This window comes from Ambystoma mexicanum, chromosome 6q, assembly GCF_040938575.1.
Source record: "Ambystoma mexicanum isolate Mex_15411 chromosome 6q, UKY_AmexF1_1, whole genome shotgun sequence".
Taxonomy (NCBI): Eukaryota; Metazoa; Chordata; class Amphibia; order Caudata; family Ambystomatidae; genus Ambystoma; species Ambystoma mexicanum.
Genome location: NC_090937.1, coordinates 1,260,443,082 through 1,260,467,838, shown reverse-complemented (window position 1 = coordinate 1,260,467,838; position 24,757 = coordinate 1,260,443,082). Strand labels below are relative to the sequence as shown.

Sequence of the window (24,757 nt, the reverse complement as noted above, 5' to 3'; positions counted from 1 at the left end):
ATGGCCTTACGAAAGGCACCGTGAGATTCAATTAGTCAAAGGTGAGTTGGGAGGGCGTTCCAGTGAGTGGCAGCCATGGTGGGGGAGCTGGTACCACCAGCACGAGCTTTGTTAGTTTTGGGAACAGTAATCATGTTTGAGTATGCTCTTCTGGCTGGCCTAACAGCACAGGGTTTAGAGATCCTTTGGACAAGGTATGGAGGGTCCAGGTCGTGAAGGCACTTGTGCGCCAAGCCAAGAATTTTAAAGATGATTCTTTCCTTGACTGGAAGCCAGTGGACTTGTCTTCTGAGACCAGAGATATGGTCCCTGCGTGATAGGCCGGTGGCGGCCCTAAGGGCATTATTTTGAACTAGTTGCAGTTTAGCAAGGTTTTTGCCTGAGGTTCCTATAAGTAGGGCATTGCAGAAATCAAGCCTCGAACCAATTATTGCCCTGGCGATGGTGAGGCAATTCTGTTGGGAGAGGTATGGTCTCACTGCATTACCCGCGTTTACAGTTTTTAAAAAAAAGATATTTTTACAGCAACAGGACGTTGGGGGTGAAAAATCACTGCCGATGGCCAGTGACAAGATTGCCATCTATGTCTCCCATCCATGCAGTAACCAGGACAGACCCTGCTTAGCTTCAAAGTGAGGAAGGGGCCAACCTCCTCAGGCCATGTTGCCCAATAAATGAGCCAAAGTTACAAGACCACTTAGAGAAACAGTTCGGCCCTTTCCTTGCTTTACAGCTAAGCAGGGTCAGTCCCGGTTACTGCATGGATGGGTGTCCGAATGGGCATCCGACTTATTTTTCGTAAACTTATTTTCTTAAACCGTGCGACTGTCAATCCTTGAAAGTTTTGCACTCAAAGAAAATGCTTTGCCTTTTGCTGAATTGCATTCTGGTATTTGTAGTCTCCCAGTCAACAATAAAATAATAAAAAATATATATTTTTACAGCAATAGTGGGATTCCCATCCTGGCAGTAACTGAGACAAACCCGGCTTAGCATCAAAGCGAGGAAGGGGACAGGTCCCTGAGGCCATTTTGCCTAATAAATGAGGCCATATTACAAGACCACTTAGAAACATGGCCTAAGGGGCCTAGATCCTTCCTCGCTTTGAAACTAAGCAGGGTCGATCCCAGTTACTGCATGGATGTGAGATAGTCCACATGTTCTGGATGCTGTGTGTTTTCTTAGTTTTAAATATCTCCTAACACACGGATTATGCATGATTTTTTTAAAAACGGTGCTACTGTCATACCTTGAAAGTTTTGCGCTCAGAGACAATATTTTTGCATTTTGCTGAATTGCATTCTGTTAATTGTAGTCTCATAGTCAAGATGGGGGAATAATGCCACAATTGTACACTTTTTGCCTAACGTAGTTCTATAAGAATGTATATATTTGAGTGACACTATGGTATGTGTACTTTCCAAGTTAGCTTTATAAAGCAGAGTATTGTTGAAAGCCAGACATGGGGGTTAGGAGAAGAAATTATGAGCAGGCAAATAAGTCATGAGTATTTGCCCACGATGTGGCAAGAGAGTTTACAATCCTGGACACTGGTGCAGTTATATTGCCCTGATTGTGGATGCTTTTCAGGGCACCAGTAAAGGACACATGTGGATGGACAGCATAACTTTTCTTCAGAGGGCAGACGCAACCCCTTGTTTTTTTCTTGAGCTTGGCAAGCTTGCTCAAGTAATCGGTTTCCAGAATTTTACTCAGGTTGTCATGTTCCCAGTGCAGACGCTTGCTCACAAGACCACAAGTACTTGTTTCGTATTGGGATTTAGTTTTCCAGGGACTATTTCATGACAGATTGCTGGCTTTAATAGTTGAGCACCTTTTATACTTTGCCAGCATATTTATTGGAACATTTCCTCTCTCAGGTTATTTTTCAGGTGTTTGTTACTTTTTATTAAAGTCCAATGCTTTTCTATTGAACTATATTTGTATATTTCACTTTAAGATATATGTTCACTTACTGTGTATTACGTATATTCATGGGTGCCAGCTTTTGATTTTTGCTTTTCATGCAAAAGTACCTGGGCATATGTTATTTTTGCAGCTGGTCTTTTTTTCCCTTTTCCGTGCTGCTTAAATGTGGTTAGTTGCGGTTGTGCGATGGATGACAACAGTCACCAAGAAAGCAGGGGTGAAAAATCACTGGTGACCCGTGTCTCCCGTCCATGCAGTAACCAGGACCGACCCTGCTTAGCTTAAAAGTGAGGAAAAGGCCAGCCCCCTCAGGCCATGGTGCCTAATAAGTGAGGCAAATTTACAAGACCACTTAGAGCAACATGCCCTGAGGGGGCCGGCCCCTTCGTCACTTTGAAGCTAAGCAGTACTGTGCGTATATTCATGGGTGCCAGCTTTTGATTTTCGCTATGGGTGCATAAAGTACCTGGGCATATGTTGTTCTTACAGCCGGTCAATTTTTTCCTGTTTCAGTGCTGCTTAAATGTGGTTAGTTGGGGTTGTTCGATGCATCACAACAGACACCAAGAGATTGGCAATAAAACAAGGGGCTTGGAGCACGGGACAGGACATTTTGGTGTGGCAGGTTAGGCGCACGCTATTATGGCGCATAGTTAGATGCAGCCAGTTGGGCGCAGGGACCTCTCGGCACAAGGATGTTTTGGCGCACGAGGTTGCAATTGGCATGCACCTGCAGACACTTTGCATTTTGTAATATGTATTTAACATGAAAAACTTTATTTACTGCAACATTATAAAACAGAATGGAACATATATTACACAGTCTCTGGACAAAATCATAAAACTGAAAAAACAAAATAAAAACACATTTTTACTGAACGCTGCCTTCGAGAACCCTGGCCTGCAGGAGTTGGAAGACGCAGCACTTAACATTATGCTACAATTATATTATTGTTTGGATTCTCACAAGTTTCCTATTTATCCTTTTATAATTGGACATATTAAATTGTAGGCTAAATAGGAAATGTATGCACTGCAAAGCACTAAGCTATTGTGTCGTAGTGGCTGGATGCTGGTCCTTGACCTCTGGCAGACCAGGGATCAAGACTTTATTTCTTTTCATTTAAAACCGTATATTTTGGTAAACACACTGTATTCTGGACTATGTAATCTAAACGGGTATACCTTTGATCCATGTGGCCTCCTTCATGGAAACGTTCAGTCGATCACTGCATGATTTTAAGAAGGTCTTTTGAGTTGCACTACCAATGGGTTAATAGTTGCGTGTATTCCATTGCACGTGAGCCAGCATAAGCAAGACTTTCTTTGCAGCTAAAGGGAGGTGCTTGCCACACACTCCCATTATTCACTTAATATATTGTGCTACTTTTAGACTTTGAATACGGCAGGGGCAAGTAGACACCACTATTCTCCAGCCCCTTACTCTCACTTTCCCCAGCTGAAAAAATATATTGTACTTTCCCCCCCTTCTCTGATTCTACACTACGTACCTACTCCTTCAACAACTTACAGATCCTCTACTGCCATTCAACCCAAACAAATAGAGGTGCAGGAGAAATCATGAATATAGCCAAGTTACATGCCTTGTATATATTGTTTTATGCCACCAGTCCCTTGTTATTTGTAAGATGATAATTCAGATTTTCTTTTTAATTTGCATGTTGGGACTTGTAGTACAGGACACTTCCCTTGATAGACAAAACAAAAAGTCATAAAATGCAACAAAAACAAAGAACTGGAGCTGCATCTTCCGAATGACTTAGTTACGCACGCATGCACGTACGTACGCATGCACACACACTCTGACACTGAAAACTCACACTTGACGTGTCACAATGCTCACAGAAACATGGGTGCACACGCGTGTGCACAGACTAACAAATGCCTTCACGGAAACAAATTCACACTGCACGCACAATCCCTCACACACACATTCACACCATGTACACACACACCCATCAAACACACATTGCATGCACACCCTCTCAGATGACATGCACAATCTCACACCACACATTCCCCCTTACACTGCACATATATTCAAAAAGAGGACTACACCGCCTCGGGGCAACATTATAAAACAGAAAAACAGAATAAAAAAAACACATTTATGGTCAACGCTGTCATTGAAGAACCCTGGTCTGCAGAAGTTCGAGACACAGCACGTAACCATTATGTTATTTGGATTCTCACAGGTTTCACACATAGCCTTTTATAATTGAACTTATTAAATTATAGGCTAAGTATGAAATGTATGCCCCGTTAAGCACCCAGCCGTTGTGGCCTAGTGGTTAAATGCTGGGACTTGTACTCTGACAGACCAGGGTTCAAGGCTGTATGTTTTGTTAATTTTATTTAACTAATTTAATGTAATTAAAAGAAAAGCAGTGCAACTGGGAGGTGGCGAGGTTTGTTGCAGTGCAGTCCTGTGGTCTTATTTTAGACATGGCTGTAATGTCAGCCACGTCCAAACATCCCTTGCGTCAAAATAACGGCGCCTGAATGGCTTTCGCGATGAAATGAGCGGTGCGGTGGAATGGCTGCGCCAGATTGGCTCATGCCAAAATCACTGCACCGAACAAGGGTGTACCACTTGGAGCACGCTGCTTAACCAAAGTGTGTGGTCCATGGCAAATAATTTTATCTCGCTGCGCATTGCCTAAAAACATTGTGAGTTCTCATGGCTATGGTCTGGTAGCGTTTTAAAATGGAGCCCAATGATCATCCAATGATCATGGTCGAGGACCATGCTAGTGGTCTGGAAGCGTTCTAAAACATCTATTGAGTAACAAAACCCTTGAAATTCAAGGAAATATTGCAGGGACATTAAGGTGAGCAATACATTGCAACAAAACCTTTGAAATTCAAGGAAAAAACTTTAGTTGCAGGGATGTTAAGGTGAGAGCGTAATGCAACAAAACCCCTGATATTCAGCTAAAGCCACCTTCAACTTCACACCTCTGTTGCGCGGCCCGCCTATGACCAAAATGATGACATCACTAATCACATTTCGTATGAGAACACTGATGGCATTACAAATCACATCACTGATGCCATCACTGGTGACAACACTAATTACATTGTATATAACTGATTAGATCAATAATGGAATTAGGTATAACATCATTTATAAATTAGCTCATGAATACTTGGGTTACCTTAATAACAATTTAGGTCGTGGACTTGGCCATGACAAAAGCTGGGGCCATTGGCCAGCACCAAAGTCCATAGCTAGTGGCCGGTTAGTGATATAAAATACCAATGTGCATGGTTAAAAGCCATGCCCAGTAGCCCATCACTGTTTTAAAAGCTATCAGTAGAAAAAGTCCAAAACATGAACCTTTGGTATAATTGTTCGAATTTCGGCAGCACAAAAACTTCGTACAGCCAAAAATGGTGAACAATTACACTGTATGATCCCATTATAGCGAACAGGGGGAGTGGGGATGCGGGGGTGTCCCACGCTCCTTTGTTTGCTATAATAGGATTGGGGGTTGCAGGGCTGTTGCTCGCTTTTGGATGGGCAGACAAATAAAGAAATACAAAAAAAGGGAACTGGCATCGCAGGGAGACCGGGTAGTTCATCATACACAATCGTGTAACGTACCTCATCTTTTCTATCATTAATTCTGCTCGCTAACTTCACTTTTAACTTATAATTTAATAGCGTTTATGCCTGCACATGGAATACTAACATTAATTTTCCAATACCAAGTTATTGTACTTAACTAACACATTTATTTCGTTTTTGTGCTGCACCAGCTTTTCTCTTTCAGTATTTTCACATACATTCTGTGGGCAACGTTGAAAGCTGTAGTCAGTGGCCATGGCTAAAGGCCATAGCTAGTGCCCATTAATATGTTATAATATACAGGCCACTGGATAGTATTGCTGAAGACCATGGCTAGTGGCCGGTTAGTGTATATAATCTACAGTGAGCACGGCCGAAGGTCATAGCTATTGGCTGGTTAGTGTTGTACAATACACAGTGGGCACGGCCGAAGGCCATAGCTAGTGGCTGGTTAGTGTTGTACAATACACAGTAGGCACGGCCGAAGGCCATCGCTTATTGCTTTTTATTATTTTAAAATATACAGTGGACATGGCCAAAAGATGAACAAACTGCTCAAGGTCAAAGGCCATGGCTAGTGGCCCATTTATATGTTAGAATATATAGTGGGCACAGCCAAAGATTGTGGCCAGTGGCCAGTATTGTGCTAAAGTCCTTAGCTCATGCCTGATCAGTGTATATAATATACAGTGGACACGGTTGAAAGCTGTATCCACTGGCAAAGGTCAAAGTCTATGGTTTGTAGCCCTTTGGTGTTTTAAAATATTCAGTGCACATGGGTGAAGGTTGTGACCACTGTCCATAACTGAAGGCCATGACTAGTACCCCTTCATGTGTTAAAATATATTTGGCCTTGCACACTGACCATAGCTGAAGGCCATGCTTAATGCCAGTCACTGTTGTGATGTAATTAGTGATGTCATCATTGATCTGATCTGTGATGTCATCATTGTGTTCATAGGCTGCTATATATATGTAAGAAGGTGCACCCCTAGATGGCAGTTTAGTTGAAAGCAGACAGAGAGACTTGTTAGGTGGATGATGCAGAATAGACCAGAAGGCTGATGAAAGCACATCATGAGCTAATGCAGCCCAATACACAGTGTGTGTGGAGTAGGCTGACAGCATGCCCAACCACCAATGGAGGCCGACCAAGAGACCATGCGTACAGAGAAGGCATGGGATCTGTTAGGTCAACGCATATTACTTTGTGGACAAATAATTGGTTATGAAATAATACAATTAACTACAATTATGACAATTGAATGATAAGTGAACACAGGCTGGTGTGGTTATTCTGGTAGTCCACACGATAGTCCATTCAGGGACACACTTAACTCTGCACAAAAGGAATTCTATGACAGAATGACTCATGAAGCTAAGTCTTTCACTTCAGTGAGCTATCAGTTATTCAGATGTGCATCCTGAACCCAGCAAAGAAACTGACAAGGGAAGTGGTGAGGCCTACCTATGATATGATAGGTTATTTATAACGCACTTAATACCCAGAGGTTTCTGAGCACGGACCCGGGGATCGAACCTGTGTTTCGGTGTCGTCTTTCTTCCAAGGCGAGCATGTTGCCGCTGAGCTATTCCCGCCCCCCACAGACATTCTCTGGAGTTGAATTACTGAATATGCATGCCCAGTTTATCCGCTAGAATAACCTGTACACAAATTCCCTCCCCTTTTCACCCATTCAGGTGAGGAACTTCATTTCGAAGAAACCATGGGGGAGGTAGATGGAAGTCTTCCCAGAGATCTATATGTTTGCTTTTCACTTTTGGGGTTTGGGCTTGCCATAATGTTATTACTGGGAGTCCTCCTATCAGTGAATCATAAGATGGTATCCTGTTACATTGCTTCTCAGTTCTCATCTTGTCCTGGTCGGAGATGCTGCTCTACAAGGTTCTTGTCTCGAATCCCCCTTTGGTTAAGGCAAACCCTTCACCACCCAATCATTACTCTCTGCATGTTAAAGCGAGGGCATGTTAAAGTCCTCTCGCCGCTTCTGCTGCTCAGCCTTCTACATGAGCAACGCACCTTCACACATCTTAAAAGTCATTCCAGAGAGCGAGTGTGGCACTGCCCTTCCTCCCACCCTTATTCTATTGTCAAGCTTGGCAGCTACTGTCTACCAGAAGCAGAGCAGCTGAAAGTTGAGAGGCTTCAGGAAGAACGTAATGTTCGGTTCTACTGCACAGCTTGGAATCGTTCTGATTGCCACGATTGGTGAATGTGATACTCATACCAACTTCCAGCAGTTTCATCTGCACCGTTCCCTTTCGTTAGAAAGTGTCAAAAATAGTAACGTTTCTTACATGAAGAACCTGGGCTCTGCTCCTCAGGGTCTGCAGACGCGTTTCGACGTGTGCCTTCAGTTTAATGAGTTCTTCAAGCCTTTTCTGGGACGAGACCTGTTGGTGGAAACAACACGCAACAACGTTTCTACTGGACTTATTTACAAAGAATATTAACAAGAAAGTAAAGTAATTATAGTCCCTTTTCTGCATGTCGTTTTATGTGTTTATTATGAAGATCGAAACACTCATCTGTGCATTCGAATACTGAGGTTTGCTTGACCGGAACATGGTGCATTGTATGAGGAGAACGTTTGGTTCGTGCTCAGGTCTGTATCGTTGTATAATTGATATTGCAAACTCACCCTAGTTCCACATTCCCATTGTTTTCATGTTACCAATATAGTTAACTTTACAAAAAAACGGCTGTCGATGTATAGCTAATATAAAGCGCCTGTTGTTCCTAACTGTTTTTCTAGGCGCCTAACTGATCATGAAGCTGAAGCACATGCATCGTGCAGCGATAGCGAGGGGACGCAGCGATGCCAGATAAAGCGTGCCACACAGAGGGGGCGGACGTAGCTGGGTGATGAGAAGAGAGAGAAGGATCCTATATAAGAAGGGGTTTTGTCATGAGAAATGCAGAGAACACTGCAACATGCTGCTCTTGTTTCTTTGTCAGGTTGAGCAGAAGCGCACAGAATCATGGAAGTGGTGGTGGGATGCAAGAACAAAGACAAGTAGAGCGAACAGCAAACCGTCCTGCAGATCAGGAATCACAGAGATCACACCATCATTGCCATTCATGGAAACACCAAGGACACCAGCAATACCATGATCCGACTAGAAGCAGAAATTCACAATATATATCGAGGCGCTTAGTGCTGATATATACCAGTGGGTAGAAATGTGCCTCTCCTGATCAATGCACGGGAAGTTATGCCCAGTGTGTGTTCACCATCCTACCGCCTGAAAAGAGGACGATGGCTCGCAAAAGTCAGTAAAGAAGCAAAAGTCAGTTTGAAGGGAAGGTAAACGTTCTAATGCATAGACTTTCAGGGCACACACGAGCACATTGTTGAATAACTGAAGAGCGTGCGTGAATTGGCCATCTCCTTCTATTTCGGCGTCACAGGAGATGACCTACTCAAACACATGGTGATGGAGTGGTGCAAGACATCACTGATTCAGAAATAAATGTGTACAAAGTAATCTTCTTGGCCATCAACCAAACGGCTCCATGTGTTAATATCCCGCAAAAATATTGCCATATTTTTGTGGCGATATTAAGGCATCGAACCTGCGGGGGACACCCCCGCAACCCATGCATTATTGATAAAGGAGCGGGGGACACTCCCGCAAACCCCTGCTCCCAAAAACCCCAAAAATTATCCCCCCAAAAAATATTGCCTATGGCCGTTCCATACGGCGATATTTTTGGTGGGGATAATATGTAGTGAGACCCAACAAAACATCACCGCAAAATGTATCGTTCTCCAAGTATTCTTTTATTCTACTCTCCACTGGACCATGAGGTGTCCCACAAATCAATAAACCTAGCATTGCTCTCAATATTATGATCCAATGATATAGGGAATTGGGGAACCTAATGGGGCCATTGCCCAGGATATGGTGCCCAGCATGTTCCATCTCTTTGGTTTTAGGATCATATAGTACAGGGCCAATGATAAGTAATAGTGCTAGGAAATACCCCTCTTCATAGGAATCCTGCACCTTACAGCGCCTCTTTTAGTCTTCTATGTAAACCATCCAGCACGCGCATTGCCTTCTCTTCGGGATCTAGCACACTTGTTAATCCTGCATCCAGGGATGGAGTGCCAGCTCACACGCTCTCTTAACGACATTGATCCTATCTCACTCTCTCTATCAGCTCGCTCTATGCACTTCTTAGTGCCTTTAGAGATGAGGTGCTCAGTTTATTCTGCACCTGCGTGTCTCTGAAGTGCAGCTCGCTATGCAGCTTTCAACACGCCATGCCTCCCACCAATGATCTAGTGTCCAACCTGCTTTGGCTTCTTGCACACTGTGGCCTCTAGGTATATATGAATAGACTGCCCGCTCGCTACGTAGCTTTCAAAGTGCCATAAATGATATAGTGTCCCGCTGTCTCTGCATATTGCACTGTGGTTTAATGATTTATTGCCTGCTCGCTACCCAGTGACTGGTCCTCTCAAGCCTCCCAATAGCTTTCTATGGCTTCTTGACCCTCTCCCCGTCCTCATGGTTTTTTAGTGTCCTCCCTGCGTCTCCTGCTCTGTCTTCTACTACAATGGTCTGCTTGTCTCCATCAGCCCCTCTGCTCATTCTCAGTTTGTGGCCGTTATGTACACTTCCACAAATTCAGATTACCTGCTGATGTTTCCTCTGCGCTCTGCCTGATTTCGACCGAAGTGCTACCTTTTCTTCAATGTCCATTCAGCTCTGAATTGCACTATGTTGACTCCACATCTGGTTCCTTGCCACTATTCACTATTCCTTCCAGGCTCCATGTGTGTGACTTGCAGTGGCTGCTCCTTGGTGAACAGCTCTACCAGCTCTACCAGCTCTACCACAAGCTATGCCCGTCCCTCCATTCATATGCGCCGTGGTGGGGTTTTCAGTGGTCAAGCATATCCAGGTTTCTCTTGTTAATGGTGGAACGTGTCAGGGGTGGAGTTCCCAGACTTTGGGTCAAATGTTGAGTCCAAGCAGCTTGTCAACCTTGCAGAGACCTCCTCAAGATTGCTTGCTCAGTCCACAGTATTTCAATAGCCCCTGTGAATTATGACAGGCAGCCGACTTTATAACAGACCCCATCCTGGAATAAGCGTTATCAATAGCAAACCACATAGAATAGACAAATCAAAATGTGTACAGAGCAGGCCGTGAAACAAGTCAGCCATCCAAAAATCAGCATAGTACAAACCAGTGAAAAGGATCACAAAAGCAGTTCGCAAACATCCAGAAAGCAGAGCAGGAGACCAGAGAGAATGCCTTTGTTGTGTACACAGGAGCCACTGGGAAAACTGTCCTGACTGCATGGCCAAGGTTAACAAATGTACACAATGGTCCGTAGTGAGGCAGCTCGCCAAGGTTTGAGAACCCACAGCATTAGGGTAACTGGACAACGAGACATTGATCAACGACCCTGGAGGAGCACGCAAAATGTACACGCAAAAATAATGAGAAACTAAACCCACGTGCACCATCAATCTACGTGTGATGGGAGTGGGAGGAGAGCAGCTGAAGGGCTCCTACGAAATATGCCAGATGAGGCAACGCCCAATCCACTTTGATGAGGACACGGTGGCACTGTTAGGGTACGTGAAATGCAACATCACGTTAAAAACAGAACGGGAGTGCGTGCGTATATCAAAGGATGGCAGTCGAGTCTGACGCTGCCATACCAAGGGAAACTTAATACTTAGTTCGACCCCAAAGGCAGCAAGACAAATCATGGACATTCATCCTCAGGACATGACATGATTCTGGAAAAACATGGTGCTGTGTAAGTTCCAGGCACTGGGGCATTTTAGTAGCACACACGCGAAATATGCTTAAGAAGCATTAGCAATGCCAATAGTTTGGGCGTTTACTGTTGTTCTTTGCATTATGCATTGATAGGCACCAGGATGCAAAGAGGAGAGGGAACAGTTTAAAGGAGGATGTGATAAGGGGTGCAGAACGAGAAGGGGAATAGAGCACGGGAGGAAGCCATTGATAGAGGGTGCCATTGATGAGAGAGAGTGAGAGGGTAAGAAATGAAGAGACTCTGAGAGGTATTGGGAGAGGGGGTAATGTGGGTGGAGGAATATAGGGGCTAGAGTGGTGTGGAGCCAGAGAGAGGGGGTACGGTGCATGGTGGGGGTAAAGAGAGAAGGGGTAGGGTTGAATAGAGAAAGAGGGGTAGGATGGGTGGTGGTGCAGAGAAGGCCCTGGTTTTGCATGGGGAATTATGATCAGTGGCTGCGCCTGCCTGCTTGCATGGACTACCCTTTATCTTAGGTGTCTTTTAAAATGTATCATCTCTTTATAACATTGTGAACATCCTTTATCATGCCTCACCTTCCGGTGGCATAAACAGAATACTGTATTGGCCACCGAACACTATATTGTGTTCCTTTTTCCTTTATTCTTTTACCATTTTGGCCCATCGTTTCTCATGCCTCACCTTGCGGTGCCATGAACAGAACACTATGTTGTGTTCCTTTATTCTTTTACCATTGTGGCCCATCCTTTCTCATGCCTCACCTTGCGGTGGCATGAACAGAACACTATGTTGTGTTCCTTTTTCCTTTATTCTATTACCATTGTGGCCCATCGTTTCTCATGCCTCACCTTGCGGTGGCATGAACAGAACACTAAGTTGGGTTCCTTTTTCCTTTATTCTATTACCATTGTGGCCCATTGTTTCTCATGCCTCACCTTGCGGTGGCATGAACAGAACACTAAATTGTGTTCCTTTTTCCTTTATTCTATTACCGTTGTTGCCCATCCTTTATCATGCTTCACCATCCGGTGGCATAACGGAGCACTATCTTATGCTCCTTTTTAAATTTATCCCTTATCTACTCCATTGTAAACAATCATCCATGCTTAAAAGTGCACATCCTTGCCTCACCGTCCGGTGTGCCAACGGAGCACTGTCATATGTCATATTTACCCTTTATATACTCCATTGTAGGCCATCAATCATTCTTCCCCATCGTCTGGTGTGCTTAAGGAGCACGTTTGTAAGCTCCTCTTAATTATTCAAGGTAAAAAAAAAGACATAATGCCTTTTAGGCCACACCGTCCAGTGTATTTACCCGAGCCCTTCCTTGCACTCCTTGGATCATATATTCCCTTTATTTATTCCATTTTAAGTCTCTAATGTTATCTTGCCTCACCGTTCGGTGTGCTTAGTGAAGCACTATGTTATGCTCATTTATTCATATTCATCCTTTGCTTACTCCCTTGTTAGACAGTCAGTTAGCATGCCACACCATCCCATGTGTTTAAAAGAAACACTTCTTAGGCTCTTATCTCCTTTTTATCAAACACCATTCAAAAACTGCAGGCTTTTCCTCTGATGTTTTATTAAATTCTTCCATAATTTGCAACTTCTCCCCACCCTCCCATGGGGAACGTTCAATTAGTGAATTGTGTTGTTTCGTTCCAAGACCATCCCCTACTTCGAAAAAGTGCCTGGGGCGAAGCCATTGGACACCAACTGCGGAAAAAAACAGCGGGATTGGGGCGGGGGGATGTCCTATTTTCCCCTTCCTGTAAAAAGTATATCCTCGTCCCTGGCTGTTTCTGCTAATGCCAAAACCTAATCACCACCTGCTATTCCTAAGTTCTCCAACATGGGGTCTGGGATGGAATCACATGCTCATGAATATTCCCCGTCGTCAGGCTGGGAATCCTCGGTAAAGAAAAAATCAGTATCAGTTTCGTTTCTGATCTGTCTTTCTCAGTAGTAACCAATCACTGGTCTCTGGGTCATACTGCCCCCAGCCAATGACTGCCCTCTCCCTAAGCCCCGCCTCTGGCAGCCATCCTCAGATTTTTACTGCACGCTCAAGTGTTGGGAGTCCTCGTGTTTAGCTCTCGAGCTTTTGCTGCGTTTTCGCGCTTTTTCGAGAATTTCTCATTTTTCGGTCAAATAGAGCCTCAATCCGTGTCAGATTTTTTTTCTATGCCCCTGAAGGGTCAAGATTTTGTCGCGTTACGCTTCTTGGGGGATTCCAGAAGTTTCTGCGGCCTACCCGAAGATGACCCAGGAGAAAGGAAGCTCGACGCCCGGAAAGCTGTTCAGGGTTTGCCCTGGATGCCAGCTACAGAATGTGTTCAAAGAGGACGAGCATTCGAAATGTCTCTACTGCCTTCATGAGGACAAAACGCACGTGGAGAAGGACTGTACGTTTTGCAGGAACATGTCGGAACGGACCGGCACCTTCGTCTCTCCAACTGGCTGGAAGGAAGGAGTCTGTCAGGTGAGAAGAAGAAGAAGAAGTCTGAGCAGTCTTCTAAGTCCTGTGAGGGCGCCCTGGCGACGGGGGCCCAACAGAAAGCAAAGCACCGTGAGTCAGCGGGCACCGGGAGTGCCAAACTGTCGGGCTCTTCAGCTGCCAGGCAGGGCGCGCCTTCCCGGCACTATCAACCACGAGCCAACGCCCTGTTCGGGGAAGAGGAAATTCGAGAACCCGGGTAAGCTTCTGGAGAGGCCCCGGGTGATCTCGAAGGATTCGGCCGAGGGGGAGCGAGGCGGTGACCCTCCCCCCAGGTGAAGGCCTCAAGCACGCCTAAGGCGGTGAAGGCCTTGATTCACCCGGCCAAGGCTTCTATCGAGGGAGTCGCGGCGGCCCTGGCGCAGCCTGTGGAGGCTACACCAGTGGAGGCGACCTCGGGACCCAGAGTTTCCCTGCCTCTGCGGAGGGAAGCCTCTTTCAGACCCATCGAAAAGATCTTCGTGAAGACCCCGGCGGAAAAAGAGGGGGGGGCGGTGGCCATTGTGGACACGGACACAACATCCGAGGAGGAGCTGGTAGAAGTCTTAGAGGGCCTCGACGAGGGCTTCGAAGAGGCCGTCGCCACGGGAGGGATCCCGATGAGGGTGACGACGAGAGTTACGGCGGCACCGGCGAGGGTCCTAGTCACCCGTCCTGCCCGTCGCTTCCGGAGCCGCAGGATAACTCGGCCATTTTGTTGGCAATACAATCCTTATGTTCAGAGATAAGGACGAGATTGCCCTTACCACTGACGGAGGATCCGGAACCCGGCTCGACGGAGGAACCAGAGCCGGGCCTGGCGGGAAGCCCCCCGAACAAGAGAAGACGGATCCATCCAGCCCCGCTTCTCAGCCCTCGCGGCCTGCTCGGCCTTTACCCGCGTCCCCCATCCCTGGGGATGATACGGGAACGGACACAGCCACGACGGGTACCGATGACAACAGGACTGAGCTCCCATCGCCAGCCCAGGCCTCCCCGTCTGACAAGATCGGATCTTTCCATGCAATGATCTCTAGGGCATCCAAGCTTTTTCAGCTCTGCCTCGAAAAGAAGGAAGGTTTCCTTTACCAACGGCGCAAGGCCAAGAGGAAGGCAGTCCTCGCCGTGCCTCTGCTGGATGACATCTGGGACGAGGGTCTGACCCTTCTCAAGAACCCGTCTACGACGCCTGCCAAGAGGGATCGGTACAAGAAGAAGTACCGGGTCCCCGACGTGGCCCCTTTGTGCCTTAGGGCACAACCGACTCCTGACTCGGTCGTCTCAGCGGCGGCCAAGAAGAAAGCGGGGGGGGGCGTCGGCCTCAACGTCATCTTTTCCGGCTGACGGCGAGGGGAAGAAGCTGGACGCAATGGGACGAGTTATCTCGTCAGCGGCAACAACGATTAAGCGATTAAGGTGGCCAACGCCCTCGCGATCGTGGCCCGCTACGACAGGGAGTTATGGTGCAAGATCACCCCCCGTTGGACTTCCTACCGGATGACAAGAGGGCCGAGGCCCTGGAGATCTTGCAAGAAGGCGAAGTGGCGTCGGACCACGCCATTACAGTGGCAACATACATTGCCGACACCGGTTTCCGCCAGCTAGGCAACAGCGTTTGCCTTAGACGACGAGGTGACGGATTTCCACCAGGATGTGCAAGCCAAGGTGTTGGACATGCCGTTCGACGGGAACAACCTGTTTGGGAAAACGGTGGATGAGTCCCTCCAAGCCATCAAGGCGAACACGGAGACAGCTAGGGCCCTAGGCGTTCTCCGGCAACGAAGGCCGTACTTTCGGAGCACCGGAGGCAAGCAGGGTGCCTCCGAGGGATTCGGCGGTGGCTCCTCTACGTACCGCCAAGCGGCCCGCTCCTCGTCACAGGAAGCCCATAGAGGACGAGGCAAGGCGGGTGGGCACCGCCGTCATCGCCAGGGAGGCCAAGGCGGCAAGGCGTCCTCCAAGCAAGATTGAACAGACAGCGGGGTCGGGCACCCACCGAAGCACCCCGGTGGGAGGCCGGCTGGCGAAGTTCGTCAGCGTGTGGGAGTCCATCTCCACCGATCGTTGGGTGCTGGGCGCTCTGGCCCAGGGGCACGCCCTCGAACTTCTAAAAAAGTGCCCCCGCATTCCACCCGTGGTCAGGAAGGAAAATCACGTCCCTCAACTGCTATTGGAGGTAAGGGCGTTGCTCAAAAAAGGTGCCATCGAGCTCGTCCCGAAGAGGCTCCGGGGCTCCGGAGTATACTCAAGGTACTTCCTAGTGAAAAAGAAGACAGGAGGATGGCGCCCCATCCTGGAACTGCGACAACTGAACAAGTACATCAAGGCACAGAAGTTCTGGATGGTCGCCCTCCAGCACGTGCTGGGACAGCTGGAGGAGGGTGATTTCCTGTCGTCGTTGGATTTGGAGAATGTGTACTTCCACGTCCCCATTCTGAAAGGGCACCGAAAGTTCCTCAGGTTCGTGGTCCAAGGACGGCACTACCAGTTCAAGGCCCTCCCGTTCGGATTGAAGTCGGCACCAAGGGTGTTCACCAAGTGCCTCGCACCGGTGGCGGCGCGGCTGCGCCTGCAGGGGATCCACATCTACCCCTACCTGGACGACTGGCTCATCTGAGCAAGGACAAGGGAGCTCGCCGTGGATCACACAGCAAAGACCGTCCAGCTGCTCACGGACCTGGGATTCTCCATCAACTTTCCCAAATCCCACCTGGTCCCGTCGCAAGTCGCACTGTTTCTGGGAGCCAAGCTCGACACAGTGGCGCGCCTGGCCTCGCCGTCGGAGGAAAGAACGAAGGCCATCCTGGGCAAGGTGCAGCGTCTGCGGGATGATGTCCTCCTGCATATATCTTGTGCGCCTGTGCAGGCTTCGGATGCGCCCTCTGCAAGAGTTCCTCGACTCCCGCTGGATCCAAGCGACGGGCAGCTTCGAGGACAGGATCACGCTCGACGAGACCTTCCGACGAGCGATCCGGTGGTGGGGCACCCGCGCTTATCTGACGGCGGGCACAGACTTTCAGACCCCATCCCACCAGATAACGGTGACGACGGATGCCTCCCTGGAAGGGTGGGGAGCGCACACCGGAGAACTTCACGCGAGAGGCCTTTGGCTCCCGGAGGAGAAGACACTCCACATCAACATCCTGGAGCTCCGTGCAGTGTTCTGGGCGCTCAGGTCCTTTCTCCCGTCCCTCAAGGGCAAGGTGGTGAGAATCTTCACCGACAACACCATCACAATGTTCTACATCCGGAAGCAGGGAGGAACCAGATCCCCAGCCGTCTCCAAGGAAGCCCAGGATCTGTGGCATTGGGCCATTGCCCAAGGGATGTTTCTGGTGCCCTTTCATCTGGCAGGGATAAAGAACACCATCGCCGACTCACTCAGCAGGGAGCTGCGCTCGTGCCATGAGTGGGAACTACGTCAGGATCAAGTGGATCGACTCTTCCGACGATGGGGAAAACCACGGATCGACCTGTTCGCGACGGCGACGAACTCCAAGTGCCAGAGGTTCGCCAGCAGGTTCCCCCAGCCGAGGAGCATGGGCGATGCTTTCTCGTTCCCCTGGGACGGCCTGTTCCTATATGCGTTCCCTTCGTTGCCGTTACTGCTCCGACTCGTCAACCAGCTCAAGGGGTCCCGGTGCAGGATGATCCTAGTCGCACCGGCGTGGCCGAGGCAGATCTGGTTCCCGGACCTTCTGGACTTGTCTCCCGATACACTAGAACCACAGGACGGGCGTCCTTGTGGTCCCATCGCCTGGTGAAGGAATTTATGAAGGAACTGTTCCGATCGTTCCCGCCGGTGAAGGCCCCTGCCCCGGCGTGGGAGCTCAACGTGGTGCTGACCAGACTCATGGGGGCGCCTTTCGAGCCCCTGCATTCGGCACCGTTGAAGTTCCTGTCGTGGAAGACTGCGTTTCTTGTGGCCATCACCTCTGCACGACGAGTGGGAGAGATCCAGGCCCTATCCTGCAAGCCTCCATACTTGACTTTTCACGACACAAGGGTGGTGCTAAGGACGCAGCCCTCCTTTAAGCACAAGGTGCCGTGGGACTTCCACTTCAACAAGCCCTTGGTGTTACCTGTTTTCTTCCCGTCGCCTTCGTCGCCGGCCGAGAGGACTTTGCACTCGCTGGATGTGGCTATGTTAGGGAGAATTCTCTCTTTAGGCTGAATTTCCTAACCTAGTGAGTCCCTCAGCAGCTTTGCTGGATTTCTGGAGTTAGTTTTTTTTCTCCTGCCAAGAGTGAGACTCTTTTTCTCCCACTCTTGGACATGATTTATGGTGTTCCTTTGACTGTTAATGTGTTTTATGGGCTATGGGGTCCTTTACTAATAGGGTCTCATGTGTTTTTACTATGTGTGTTACACAGCACCCTCTGTGCAGTAACACAGGGGTGTCATAGTGACACCCCACCATAGACACCATACCCTGGGACTGACTACTGTCTCCCAGGGCATGTAAAGTCACCATTGGCTATACTAGTCCCAAATTATTAACAGAAACCAGTACAAACCATCATATTGTGGACGTACTGGTCGGGGCAATTCGATTGCCCCGGGGTCTGTTAGTCGAGGGGGCACGTCTCCGTCCCCCCTGATCGAGTTTTGGCTGGTGGCAGTGGATACTACTTTTTATATTCGACCGCGAATATATCCCTATGGGATTTTCCCATTGTTCGAGGCTACCAACTTTAATTATTTAATTCTCATAGCCTCGAACATACCGCCGGTTTATTTAATTAATATTAATTCGCCGGTTGGTATTTTTTGCCAGGACTCAATTCTAAAATGGCGTTTGTGTTCTCTTCTGTGACTCCAACCCAAGTCGAGCCCTTTGTTCCACTTTTTGGCGGGCATCTCCACAGAAGCCTCCAAAAGTGGTGCCACTCTGTCTGGGTACCACAGGGGCTATGGAAGGGGGTTTAGGCACACTGGACTGAATTACCTTGGTAACTCAAGACGCACGTTTGTGTGATTGGCCCGAGTGGTGAGCCGGCCGGCTCACCACTTAGCATGTTTGATTGACAGCTAGGCTGAGTGAATGGGGGTGTGCTCCATAAAAGCAGGGCTTTGGGGACTGAAACTTCAGAAGTCGCCACAGGACCTGAGAATCCGATGAGGGAGAAGCTGAGACGACCTACCACAACGACACCACCGGTGGAGCCCTGCGGAACCGACTCACCACTTCCCGACGACAGAGAAGATCTCCCGGCTGGAGAGGCTTCTTCCCCTGACTGGTGGGCACAACCAGTTTACCTTCTTCTCTTCGCACCCCAGACCGGCGTGTGGTCGAATTGCCCGTGCCAAGCACCCCGGCAACCGGATAGCCACTTACCACTGGACCGCAAACTAAAGGACCGCTCCTTTTACCTGAGAACTCCACAGCTGGTTTCTTCCCTGGCAGTGCAACGGACTCCTGTCTTCCTCCCCGCCGAGATCCTCTCTTCCCCCGGACGAAGCACCGACTTGCATCCGCTGCCAGGAACAACTGCCCCCGCTGTAGTATTCTCACCACTTTAAGGTACTGTGTCCGCCAGGCCTCCCTTTCTAAAGATTGCTGCAAGGTAATAATAACCCCTTAACCTTCTGGACTGGGCTGGCCGCCTTGACCCTCTAACGGGTCCCTTTCTTTGGTCCAACTCCTTTTTGAACCGTTACAAGACTTTTGTGCACTGCAACCGTGTGACCTTGGACACATTTCGTTTTGATCCTCTTAAAGCGGATCCGACCTACTGACTCTGAATTCACGGTGTTACTTTGCCTTCCTCTCTTGTTGTGTTCATGAAAAAGTGTTGGGATCTGTTTCAATTATTCTCTGCTTTTCTCTCCCTTTTTTTAAACAAATTATTAGAGTGCCATCTACGTTAAGCGCTCACCGCTGTCTGAAAATAAGTGGGGCTTTACTTAAGACTTGTCTAATATTCTGCTAAGGGAGTGTATATCTTTTAGTGACCGTGTTTTTGAATTGCTTACTATTAGTGCCTGTGTGTTTTTCTAGATGTGGTTTTAAATAAATAATTATATCTCTTTTACACCAAGCCCTGGTCAGTGTTTACTTGTTCTACTGTGTTCTTTTGACCTATTGTGAATACTCTGTATACTACCTAACTCTTCTTGAGGGAAGTCTGACTGCTCAGCCACAGCTGCCAAGTGAATCTGTGTGGTACAGACTGCTACCAAGTGGGTTTACTGCCAAACACCTGTAATCTTAAATCTTTTGCAGTGGTCCCAGAGGGAACTGCACAGGTTTCTGCCTAACAGGCTAGAGCGCTGAAGTTCTACGTGGACCGCACAAAGAGTTTTTGGAAAACATCACAGCTATTTGTGAACTTTGGACCTGTGAACCAAGGGAAGGCTCTCTCGAAGGCTTCCATTTCCAGATGGCTCTCCGGCTGCATCATGCACTGTCATATGTTGGCAAACCGGCCGTTGCCTGGCCGTCCGAGAGCCCATTCGACCAGAGCTATCGCTGCTACCACGGCATACTTGTCTGGTGTGCCCCTGCTGGTCATCTGCAGGGCTGCTACATGGAGGTCGACGCACATCTTCACGAGATTCTACTGCGTCGACCGGATTCCAGGGAGGAGTCCAGGGTCGGCCAAGCAGTGCTGCGCAACCTGTTCGCCTAAGGTGAGCCTGGTGAGGAGGTAAGTATTGCTTAATGTTGAGTTGTTGATGTAATGCTTAATGTTGACCCTTTGCCACCTCCCGTTGGTTGTGCATGTGGGTACTGCTATGTATTCTTATATTCATGAGCATGTGAATCCATGCCAGACCCCATGCTGGAGAAGGAACAAGTTACTTACCTGTAACTGTTGTTCTCCAGCATGGGTCTGGCATGGATTCACATGCGAACCCTCCCTCCTACCCCTCTGCGGCTCTTCACTTGGTCATACTGCCACTTCGCGTGCTACCAAATCTGAGGATGGCTGCCAGAGGAGGGGCTTAGGGAGAGGGCAGTCATTGGCTGGGGGCAGTATGACCCAGAGACCAGTGATTGGTTACTACTGAGAAAGACAGATCACAAACGAAACTGATACTTATTTTTTCTTTCCCGCGGATTCCCGGCCGTCACGACGGGAATATTCATGAGCATGTGAATCCATGCCAGACCCATGCTGGAGATCAACAGTTACAGGTAAGTAACTTGTTCCTTAAACCTTCATACTTCCTTTAAACTTCTTATGTCCTACATCAAAACCCCATTTAACTTTAATGGAGTTGCAAATTACGCTTTCATGAGCAGAAGCTAAAACCCAGCTCTGGGGTCTTGGGCATCATTCAGTGGGCAAGAGCTGCTCCCCCTGGTGGACCAGGCGCTATTACCCAGCGTGCTGCAATTCTAACTTCCCCTTAGCACCTGGAGACTGCCCCTGAGTGGTAGCTGTGCGAGGTATAAATCAACATAACCTGTAATGTGCAGCTTTTTGCCTAAATTGGTATGTTTGTGCAGCACCAGTTGGCCTGTGGAGCCAAACATAGCACCTGTTAGATGTTAGTTCTAAGCTAACCCGGCTCTCCCAAGCTAAGAATGTTTTGTCTGCTGCAGGGGCACTAACCTCCTCAGCTACATCACTTTGTGTAATGCACTTTTGCAACCTGTGAAACACATTTTTAGATTGCATTACCCTGTATTGTGAAGCCTGTATTCCTCTTAACAGTCGGTTGGGGGAGGGGGGTGGGGCTGTTTTTGTTTCACATATTTCTCTAAAGATTTATATTTGTCAATGCTGTTTCATTAAGCTTTGTGCACTGCTGGTCATTTTTAAATGCCAAACATTAATCCATACTGTTACCACTACATGCGAAGATATGCAGCGAACGTGCTTAATTACAGGCTGGACTCAAATTCCAGCTTCATTAATTAGCTAAAGTGGGCGATGCAGGCCATCTTTCTGTCTCGCAGACCGCCCTCTCCCATGTTCCAACTCCTCGTACCTCGGAGGCAACTCCTCACTGGCTGATGTCAGATTCTGAGGAGCTTCTTTAAGTTCCTGCTCAACAAATCTTCAAAAGAACCGCTGTCTCCTGGAATCACATCTGGTTCGGCAATCCCTCCCCAGGCCCAACACCCTTAGCCGCACAAGCTGAAACAAAGGTGGGGGTGGCATGCTGATAGCCGACGCTGCAATGACGAAGGGGAGGCTGTGATGTGCCACTGGTACCATAAAGCAAGTTGTGTAAATACATGAAAAAAACACTGATGTTACACAGCGCGGTCTGTTAACGTCCTCCCCGCTTTCCTAGCTTCGTTGTTCTAATCTAACTGATCCTAAACGAAGCTCCTTGCAACGAGTGATAATAACCTTTCTTGGCAAAGCATTGCCCATCTAACCATACCGTCACAAACATTGATGTCCCGGCACGCATTAATGTCACTGCCAACAATCATGACGCAGTCTTACAGTAACCTGCATGCCGTCATAAATCAGCCTAATGTTTTCAACATGTTGCCGATATGGCTACCCCAGTTTTGCACGTTCTTTTAATACAATCAGCCTAGAAGGGAGAGCTGCCTCCCAACAGGCAGCCAATTACGCGGTGAAATGCCACCGATTAGGGCTGCCTGCTCTGCGGTTTATAAACCCAAAATGCATTGAAGTGGAGCAAAGGCTGATCTAATTCATGGCCCAATCTCGCCCAGCCCCAACACATGCTGTGCAAAGAAAGCAGGCCTGTCCACCCTGTTGCCTCCACTCACGACCACCACGCCGCGAAAATGATGGCTCCCGAGCTGAGGGTCCCTATGCCACCCAATAATTGATCACCTGACGCTATTGTCTTTACACACCAGTTGCACTTTAGGGGACCAGCATCCGGCAGTTGGCTAAGAAACCATGAGCAACTTCAGTTGGAATAAGACATTGTTCGCCGTTCAGAGCAGCCCAAGCCTCACACCCAAACGGACACGCCAGGGTCCCTTCACCTCCTTCATGATGCTCACGTTAACCACTGGGCGCCTGCCTCTCCCCTCGCACCCCTGTCATGCACCCGTAAATAACCCCAGGCAGCGACTCGGGGCAGAGCCAGAGAAACATGCACAGGGACACAGGGACTTGGCGCTGCCGGGCCACCCACCCAGCATGAAACTGTTACTATGCTGACGTGGGACATGGGGGAGGGAGGTCAAGGCTCGTAAACCTGGAAGTGGCATAGTGTGGATCAAAGGCTGGTAGTATAGCTGCATCCTCCCAACCCAAGCAATATCTGGCCGTAAGTTTTATTACCCACATGACAGTCTTGGCATAAACACCAGTAAAGAATAACCAACCAAACACACAAGGATGAATGATATGGTTTTGGGCATCATGGGAGAAGGAGCGCGGGGGGCCCTGCTCCAGCATGAGGCCAACTCGGGTCTGATTCATGACGCCACACCTGAGAGGGTAAATGGCCGGTCGGGTTCCCCCCAAAAGGTGCTCATTACCATCCTCTTTGCCAATGTGCCAAAATGTTTCTTTGTGAATACTTCCATCCCTGCGTTTGAAAGGTGGAACCCATTGTTAGGCAGAATCCTGTGCAGTGCCCTTAGGGACCACTCCACACAATTACGACTACAAGTGGTAATACAAGTTCACCTTTGGTACAAGCCTGTACTACTATGTCAGAGTGGTAGCAGTGACTGAGCAGCCAGGCCTATCTCAAGAGTATGGGCAGTAGCAGAGATTGCACAAAGGGACCACAATTACTGTGACTCAAGCAAACACTGACTCAAAGTTTCAGGTAAAAAATATAAGTACATTTATTTTTAAACCATTTGTTATAAACACAACACTTCTATTAATTCAAAACCACACGTAAAATACACTACAACTAACCAATTCACTTGGTACAGTATAACTCAAGGTAAGTACCCTGTGTTTTAATGAACCGGTGTTGTGAAACAAAAGACGTTACTGGGAATACACATGCAATCACTTTTTGACAGTAATTACAGTTCGGTCTTAATAAAGATACACGTATCAGCATCAAGAAATGTTACCGGGGCAAAAACACACTTAGCACCTGAGTTAACCAGAGAGAGTTGGGGGCAAAAATCATAGGCAATACTTTTGTCAGGGCAGACAAAATCAGAGAACACTCGTTGACAGAAATACAAGAGTCAATAGGCTGGAGCCAGTGTCAAGTGGAACCGAGTTCCTGTTGTTGAGAATCACACTGTCGGCTAGTTCAAGATTGAACGTTGCCAGGAGTATTTAGATATTGTCAACAGAGGAAGCAAAAGTTATAGGAAGGAGGGAAAATAAGGGCAAGCCTTGGAGGAGGAGAAAAGGCATTCACCCTAGCTCTACGAAGCAGAACACAGTACCTTATTCAAGGAAGAAGCTGGTGCCACGGCAGTTGTTCCTGGTAGTTTCCTGCAGACCCACGGTTCCTGGAGCTTCGGCAAGAAGGATGACGTCTGGAGGGGTCTGCACTACACAGGGATGAAGCCAGCAGCAGCGACGGTGAATAAAAGGTGCGCTCTTTAAAAACAGGAGAGGCTCTTCAGGTGACTATCCGGACCACTACAGCAGTGTGCAGCGATTTCGACCAAGAAGAGGATCCTCTGGCTGTGGAAGATGAGCTGGTTGACCCCACCAGGCTCCAGGGAAGAAGACTCCGTACTGGATCTTCTCTGGTCGTCGAAGGGTAGATAGCTCAGGACTGCAGCAGGGCTTCACCGGGAGGGGATAGTTGCAGCAGCCGTCTTCTTCTCTGCTTCTCTTCGGTTCCTTGTAGTTCCAATGGCGACTCTGACTTCCAGCCCAAGAGTCCTGCCTTTTATGCGAAAATCCCACATTCACACAGCCTGGCTGTCAATCACGCAGCGGGGGGTTGTCCAGCCCGGACAACCTCCTCAGCCAATCATGGCAAAGTGCAACTTGGGTTTCCTAGGATACCCTGTGCAGGGGGTGACTACACCCCTCCCTCACATTCAGCCCACCTAGACACCCAGGTGCCTAGAGGAGGGCTTCTTGGC

General features: G+C 48.2%; 2 protein-coding genes across 7 annotated transcripts in view; one reads left to right on the top strand and one right to left on the bottom strand.

Moving 5' to 3' along the window:
- The window catches only part of ZCCHC4 (zinc finger CCHC-type containing 4), a 939,775-nt gene that overhangs the window by 342,054 nt on the left and 572,964 nt on the right, over positions 1–24,757 (top strand). The window lies entirely within an intron of this gene.
- Positions 1–24,757, bottom strand: part of LOC138516603 (nuclear factor 7, brain-like) — a 208,041-nt gene that overhangs the window by 158,607 nt on the left and 24,677 nt on the right. For 3 of the 4 annotated variants that reach the window (XM_069631863.1, XM_069631860.1, XM_069631861.1), the window contains exon 3: positions 7,841–7,936. The exons of the other annotated variant lie outside the window; for it this stretch is intronic. In XM_069631863.1, the coding sequence (XP_069487964.1) occupies positions 7,841–7,936 (96 nt within the window). The remainder of the gene's footprint in view (positions 1–7,840; positions 7,937–24,757) is intronic. 4 annotated transcript variants of the gene reach the window in all.